Consider the following 8,037-nt stretch of genomic DNA (forward strand, 5'->3'; position numbering starts at 1 on the left):
AGCAGCAGCCTGACCCTGACAAACCAGCACCCTGACACTGACAAAGCAGCAGCCTGACACTGACAAACCAGCAGCCTGACACTGACAAACCAGCAGCCTGACAAACCAGCAGCACCCTGACAAAGCAGCAGCAGCCTGACAAACCAGCAGCACCCTGACAAACCAGCAGCACCCTGACAAACCAGCAGCAGCCTGACAAACCAGCAGCAGCCTGACAAAGCAGCACCCTGACAAAGCAGCACCCTGACAAAGCAGCACCCTGACAAAGCAGCACCCTGACAAAGCAGCACCCTGACAAAGCAGCACCCTGACAAAGCAGCACCCTGACAAACCAGCACCCTGACAAACCAGCACCCTGACAAACCAGCAGCCTGACACTGACAAAGCAGCACCCTGACACTGACAAAGCAGCAGCCTGACCCTGACAAACCAGCACCCTGACAAACCAGCACCCTGACAAACCAGCACCCTGACAAAGCAGCAGCCTGACAAACCAGCAGCCTGACAAACCAGCAGCCTGACAAACCAGCAGCCTGACAAACCAGCAGCCTGACAAACCAGCAGCCTGACAAACCAGCAGCCTGACAAACCAGCAGCCTGACAAACCAGCAGCCTGACAAACCAGCAGCCTGACAAACCAGCAGCCCCCTGACAAACCAGCAGCCCCCTGACAAACCAGCAGCCCCCTGACAAACAAGCAGCCCCCTGACAAACAAGCAGCCCCCTGACAAACAAGCAGCCCCCTGACAAACAAGCAGCCCCCTGACAAACAAGCAGCACCCTGACAAACCAGCAGCCCCCTGACAAACAAGCAGCACCCTGACAAACAAGCAGCACCCTGACAAACAAGCAGCACCCTGACAAACAAGCAGCACCCTGACAAACAAGCAGCACCCTGACAAACAAGCAGCACCCTGACAAACAAGCAGCAGCCTGACAAACAAGCAGCAGCCTGACAAACAAGCAGCAGCCTGACAAAGCAGCAGCAGCCTGACAAAGCAGCCTGACAAAGCAGCCTGACACTGACAAAGCAGCCTGACACTGACAAAGCAGCCTGACACTGACAAAGCAGCCTGACACTGACAAAGCAGCCTGACACTGACAAAGCAGCCTGACACTGACAAAGCAGCCTGACACTGACAAAGCAGCCTGACACTGACAAAGCAGCCTGACACTGACAAAGCAGCAGCAGCCTGACACTGACAAAGCAGCAGCAGCCTGACACTGACAAAGCAGCAGCAGCCTGACACTGACAAAGCAGCAGCAGCCTGACACTGACAAAGCAGCAGCAGCCTGACAAAGCAGCAGCAGCCTGACACTGACAAAGCAGCAGCAGCCTGACACTGACAAAGCAGCAGCAGCCTGACAAAGCAGCAGCAGCCTGACAAAGCAGCAGCAGCCTGACAAAGCAGCAGCAGCCTGACAAAGCAGCAGCAGCCTGACAAAGCAGCAGCAGCCTGACAAAGCAGCAGCAGCCTGACAAAGCAGCAGCAGCCTGACAAAGCAGCAGCAGCCTGACAAAGCAGCAGCAGCCTGACAAAGCAGCAGCCTGACAAAGCAGCAGCCTGACAAAGCAGCAGCCTGACAAAGCAGCAGCCTGACAAAGCAGCAGCCTGACAAAGCAGCAGCCTGACAAAGCAGCAGCCTGACAAAGCAGCAGCCTGACAAAGCAGCAGCCTGACAAAGCAGCAGCCTGACAAAGCAGCAGCCTGACAAAGCAGCAGCCTGACACTGACAAACAAGCAGCAGCCTGACACTGACAAACAAGCAGCACCCTGACACTGACAAACAAGCAGCACCCTGACACTGACAAAGCAGCAGCAGCCTGACACTGACAAAGCAGCAGCAGCCTGACAAAGCAGCAGCAGCCTGACAAAGCAGCAGCAGCCTGACAAAGCAGCAGCAGCCTGACAAAGCAGCAGCAGCCTGACAAAGCAGCAGCAGCCTGACAAAGCAGCAGCACGACACTGACAAAGCAGCAGCACGACACTGACAAAGCAGCAGCACGACACTGACAAAGCAGCAGCACGACACTGACAAAGCAGCAGCACGACACTGACAAACCAGCAGCAGCCTGACCCTGACAAAGCAGCAGCACGACCCTGACAAAGCAGCAGCACGACACTGACAAACCAGCAGCACGACACTGACAAACCAGCAGCAGCCTGACAAACCAGCAGCAGCCTGACAAACCAGCAGCAGCCTGACAAACCAGCAGCAGCCTGACAAACCAGCAGCAGCCTGACAAACCAGCAGCAGCCTGACAAACCAGCAGCAGCCTGACAAACCAGCAGCAGCCTGACAAACCAGCAGCAGCCTGACAAACCAGCAGCAGCCTGACAAACCAGCAGCAGCCTGACAAACCAGCAGCAGCCTGACAAACCAGCAGCAGCCTGACAAACCAGCAGCAGCCTGACAAACCAGCAGCAGCCTGACAAACCAGCAGCAGCCTGACAAACCAGCAGCAGCCTGACAAACCAGCAGCAGCCTGACAAACCAGCAGCAGCCTGACAAACCAGCAGCAGCCTGACAAACCAGCAGCAGCCTGACAAACCAGCAGCAGCCTGACAAACCAGCAGCAGCCTGACAAACCAGCAGCAGCCTGACAAACCAGCAGCAGCCTGACAAACCAGCAGCAGCCTGACAAACCAGCAGCAGCCTGACAAACCAGCAGCAGCCTGACAAACCAGCAGCAGCCTGACAAACCAGCAGCAGCCTGACAAACCAGCAGCAGCCTGACAAACCAGCAGCAGCCTGACAAACCAGCAGCAGCCTGACAAACCAGCAGCAGCCTGACAAACCAGCAGCAGCCTGACAAACCAGCAGCAGCCTGACAAACCAGCAGCAGCCTGACAAACCAGCAGCAGCCTGACAAACCAGCAGCAGCCTGACAAACCAGCAGCAGCCTGACAAACCAGCAGCCTGACAAACCAGCAGCCTGACAAACCACCAGCCTGACAAACCAGCAGCCTGACAAACCACCAGCCTGACAAACCAGCACCCTGACAAACCAGCACCCTGACCCTGACCTGATGTGTGTCTTACATATAAGGTTCAGAATTACCTGTTTTAGTTTCCATTCATACCTTTATGAATTAAGATTTTCTGAGTGGAAATGTTAAAATCATATAACAATATTTTAACAGTGGAATGAATGCATAAGCAATTAAGGAACTGTTAGTTAAATCCACATGAAGCAACATAACGTCTTTAGTAGTAAAATGTGATGTATCTAGGAGTGACAATATGTTTCCAAACATTTGTATGTGCTGTGGTTTGCTGACACTAAATAATGTTAGGGGAAACAAAAAAACGACCTATTGACAGTTACAGGGTAGTGTGATTCTTGTAATAAACTTAGTTTTACCAAAGTCCTGTGTTAGTATTCAGTACAACATACACTGCATACATCCATCTTGCTTTCAGTGAGGGAAGATTTTTCTTTAAAAAAAAAAAAAAAATTTGTTCCTTGGTAAAGTTGGTTTGTCTCACAGGTACCGAATTTGTATAATTAAAATAAGATAAGATATTGACATAATATATTTTTGGTTTTATAAACAACTGACAGGAAAAACAAAAACCTGAGATATTACCATATCCAGTGGTAAACAATAATCAGTCCCAAAAGGGCTTTCCTATATTTTGCATTTGTGTCAAACGTCCACATTATCAGAAGTACTCAGGAGTCCAGACGGTCTCCAGCAGCACTGGCATACAGCTCTCAGCTCACAGACGCCACCTGGCGAGTGAACGTGGCAGAACCCTGTCTGTGCTGGAGCCGGACTGCCCGTGGCATCAGCCTAGAACCTGCTCTGCTGATGCTTGCCGCTGGTTCCGGGGATCGGAATGAGCATCTCGTCAGGAAGCCTCAGCTCTGTCCGTTTGTCTTGGGAAGCGGGGTGGAGGCGGGGGCGGGGCGGGGGGCGTATGGCATGGCACCAATCCGCGTCGCCTCATTTGAGAGATTTTTGGTCGAACAGCTGCAGGTCCAGGCGCACCCACACCTCGCCTGTCGCCACCTCGTGCAGCAGCAGGCGCCTTGTCGCTGCTCCCTTGTTTTCCAGCTCCTTCTTGATGGTGGCCACAGGAACTTCAGTGCGGCCCAGGAAGTCTAACAATGATACAAGCAGCCATGATGAAAGCGGCCACCATCAAACGCTAGTAATAGAACACAGGCCATTGTGGCACAATGAAAGAAATTAAGCAATAGGGGGGGGAAAGAAATAAACGGTCAAACACAAAAGAAATTATCTAGTAGAAGGGTTGCAGTGAGACTGCAGAATATACCAGGGCATAAAGTAGAGAACGTAGTTCATCTGTATGTGTTCTTGGGCTGTAGGAGTAACCCGTACAAATACAAAGAGAATGTTCAAACTCACACACACAGAACCAGGGGGAGGATATGGAACCAGAACCCTGAAGCATGAAACCACAGTGATACCCCATGGAGAAACTTAAAATGACGTGTAATAAATAAATAAATTAAAAATAAATTAAAAGTTAAATTAAAAAAAAAAAAAACAAGACGAAACTTCAAATATGACACCCAAATTTTTCTAAGGGAAATTTAACATCAGCACATTTAACATCAGAACTGTTCCCAAGACGAATTTCAGGAAGTGTCAACGTGTAAAAAGAGGAGAAATAAACATCTGAAGAAAGGACTAACCATCGGGAGAGAACTGGTCCCTCTTGAAGATGGTGACACATAGAACATCCTGGTACAGGTCCTTAATGAAGAACTGACAGTTGAAGTTCCACTTGGGGTTGATTGTGTCATTTATTGTCCGGGAGGTGAAACACTGTGCCCCCATGGTCACCTCGCAATATGGATTACTCTTTCCTGGAGGGTGTAGGCCATCAAAAAAAACCATTAAACCCAACCATCAAGCCATACATGAGGTACAAGGCATTAGGGGGTTAGCGGCTGGAGTTTCGGGAGATAGGACTTGACCTTTGACCCTCACCATTGGGCTTGCAGGGCTTGAGCTCTGTGGCCTCCAAAATAGTGACCAGCAGGCGGCCAATGCCACTGGTTTTCAGGGAACGAGCTGGAAATGCATACAGCAAGTGATGCATGAGTCGAAAGACCAAGGAACAATAAATAAGATTCATAATAAAGAAGTTAAGATGCAAGGAACTCCCAAGGAATTGGCAGAAATAAGATACAGCAACTGGAAAAAAAAACTGTAGTTAATGGGGCACTGCAGTCTATGATAGGGTTATCAAGGGTTCAGTAATGAAGGTCTGCATAAATAGACTGTACAGCAACCAAAAGGGAAAGTAGTAGGTTCTTAAACTGCAACGGATGTGTTCACTGGAAGGACAGGCTGTGTAAAAGAGGGAAACTCAAATTCAGGAAAAACCAGTGCTCAGCTACAAACTCAGACCAAGATTTTGTTTTTACAAACCAGTTGAGTAGCCTTTGACTGACTCTCTATGCTCAACTGGTTGGAAGAAACAAATTCTTGCTCATGGGGTTTGTAGGTTCTGGCTGTGAAACGTCCAACATGGACTAAAACATGGGGTCAGGGTTCTGAAACACTGAATAGGGTAATGAATATATACTGGTGACTTAGAGGATTTTATATTACAGATACATAAATATACACACACACACATACATATAACTAAATTAAATAGGAAAAGGACAAGCAATTTTGTAGACAGATGAATAAAACCATTACATAATCAAACTGGACTGAAGGGTTATGCTAAGACACTGAAAAGGATTAAATGCAAATAAAATAGTTCACCTTGGTAAGCTTTCTCTCGCTTCTTCTTCTCAGTCTCTATGAAATGTTCTGAAGCAGCTTTGATTTTCTGCGCCCAGGCAGTCCTGATTGATTAAATAAGAAGAAACACCTGATTTGTTACCAGAACAGGACACCGAGGGAGCCTCCTTGTGGACTGAAGCCACAGCTTCCTTGTTCAATTCTCCTTAGTCTCTTCTCTAACTCCCTTCCTTCCCCACTCATTGATGTTCTCTGTCCTGAGAGTATAAACACGGTCGATGTGGGAGATGTGGAAGATTGGCTCATCGCTAGACGGATCGGAGGGCATCTTCACCAGAACTTCATTTAGAAACACGGGCTGGTTGGATAGAAGACCAAAATCGGGTCATAGACTCGCATTAAATTGGAAGTACACACAGTAGAGAAAGCCCGTAAAAATGGGCTAAACATACAACTAAGGAAATGGCACCTCTTTCTAGAAAGTTCTACTCCGAATTGTATGGATATGAAAAGTTCATTTAAAACGCAATGTATGATTTTGTGCCGTAAATGTAACTGTCTGGTATTGCTAGCCCCCTCCATTACTCCCCAGCATGAAAAAGAGTCTCACGTTCTTGTACATCTTGAACTGCATGTTGCACTTGGGACTGAAGAGCTTATCCGTCCCTGATGAGGTGAACTGCTTCACTGCTTGGGTGAGCAGCAGGAAGTCATTGAAGAGGAAGGTGTATAACTCCTTGTTGCTCTTAGTTTTATAGACCTTGCCGCTGTGTAGCAGCTTTCGGGGACCCAGGCAGTTGGTCAAGGAGTTGAATATCAAGTTCTGTAGGGAAATGGAACAATTGGAAGTGTCCAGTAAACTGTAGGAAAGCTGCAAAAATCCAGACCCTAACTTGTAGTAGGATTAACTCTGTAGACGACTTTGTTAGAGGCTGTGCATGTAAACAAACATTTGTTAAGAACTTCAGGAGGGAATATTGTAGATTATATAAAACCCAGGCTATAGACAAGAGCTTCGTGATATAGTTGCATTAGATGTGCTCACCTCAGTGATGCCTTCACACTGGACATGGCTCTGAATCCACTCTAACCTGTCGGAGTTCTCCTTCTCCCGGACCCCCTCGTTGACCTGCAGACAGAGCTCCTCGGCCCTGTCCAGAGCCTCCCGCAAGTGTCCATGGTCCAAGTGATTCTCTGGAGTGTTCTCGAGAATCTGGGGAGCAGGAGATTTGGAAATAGGTCTGGGACCTGCCTAAGAATGAACTCTGTCTTTGGACAAGGACTGTGGAGTTCAGGGTAGAGTGAAGTTACTGGCGGTTTGATGTTAATCAGATCCATCCATCCATCCATCCATCCATCCATAAATAAACTGGTGCAGCACGTTTTGTAACAGTTGACATCCAACATTTCACAATACCCATACTCACTGTTAGGTTGAAGAAACAGTTGTTAATCATTTCTGTATGATCAGCAATGAGTGTAAATATATATGTATACGTTATTTCTTATCTTCTAGCCACATACTCTTAGCTATTGTACTCTAAGTAGGTGGTTAACAGCTGCCTACTTAGATAAGAATCTCACTTCCCTCTCTTGCGCCCCCCATTGACTATAAATAAAGAAGCCAAGGGGAACCACCCTTTGTAACACATTCTGCTGTAGTTTGCATTGCAGAGAGTGTGGGTACCCTTGCAAGTAAAACTGTAACCTGTGTGTGTCTCGTAAATGTGGAGTTGGGGTGGAAACGCCGGGCGCTTTCCCCAACATAGAATTTGGTCCTTCGAGCCGGATCCGAGGAACCCCGAAGACGTCTCCAGTACGCCGAGAGAAGCGACACCGAAGTCTGTCGACAGCCACTCGAAGTCGGGTGCAAGAAAGACCTGTGATGTGAATTCGTCATCAGGCCGGTGGTTAGAACTGCGCTCGACGTCTGGTGATGTCTGAAGGACCTCGGTGACGGATCAGAGAGCACACTATACAGGTGAGAGATACGGCACCTAAGTGAGTAGGTGGCCAAGACATGCATGTGGTTGAGGTTAGCCGAAATTAACCGGGAGAGAAAGTAGGCGTTGTTGGAAATATATATATTGATGTATGTGGATGTGTTTTTATAGGTTTTAGATTAACCTACACGATCCACCCTAAAAGCAACAACATACTGGTGACTGAAGGATCAAGGACGGGTTTCATCCCTGAAAACTAACACCGCTGCTCTAATAGGGAGCAGTAGAAGGCCGTGTTAGTGTCCTCCTGAGGTCTCATGCCAGATACTTGCTTTTAGGATTTTTTATTTTTTGTAGTG

General features: G+C 48.2%; 1 protein-coding gene across 1 annotated transcript; it reads right to left on the minus strand.

Moving 5' to 3' along the window:
- Positions 1-3,953: 3,953 nt before the first annotated feature.
- Positions 3,954-5,870, minus strand: LOC125728410 (intersectin-2-like). Its single transcript, XM_049005418.1, has 4 exons — positions 5,757-5,870; positions 4,968-5,051; positions 4,670-4,843; positions 3,954-4,111 (listed from the first exon to the last, which is right to left on the minus strand). The coding sequence occupies exons 3-4, from the start codon at positions 4,812-4,814 to the stop codon at positions 3,954-3,956; spliced, it is 303 nt and encodes a 100-aa protein (XP_048861375.1). The 5' UTR covers positions 4,815-4,843; positions 4,968-5,051; positions 5,757-5,870.
- Positions 5,871-8,037: the final 2,167 nt, after the last annotated feature.

Source organism: Brienomyrus brachyistius, unplaced genomic scaffold, assembly GCF_023856365.1.
Source record: "Brienomyrus brachyistius isolate T26 unplaced genomic scaffold, BBRACH_0.4 scaffold279, whole genome shotgun sequence".
Classification (NCBI taxonomy): domain Eukaryota; kingdom Metazoa; phylum Chordata; class Actinopteri; order Osteoglossiformes; family Mormyridae; genus Brienomyrus; species Brienomyrus brachyistius.

What these genes read in the sequence shown, in the direction of transcription:
- LOC125728410 (XM_049005418.1), bottom strand. Translation starts at nt 4,814, where the DNA reads ATGGGGGCACAGTGTTTCACCTCCCGGACAATAAATGACACAATCAAC. An exon ending in GGACCAGTTCTCTCCCGATG is followed by an intron (nt 4,112 to 4,669) that starts GTTAGTCCTTTC and finishes TATCATTGTTAG; the next exon opens with ACTTCCTGGGCCGCACTGAA.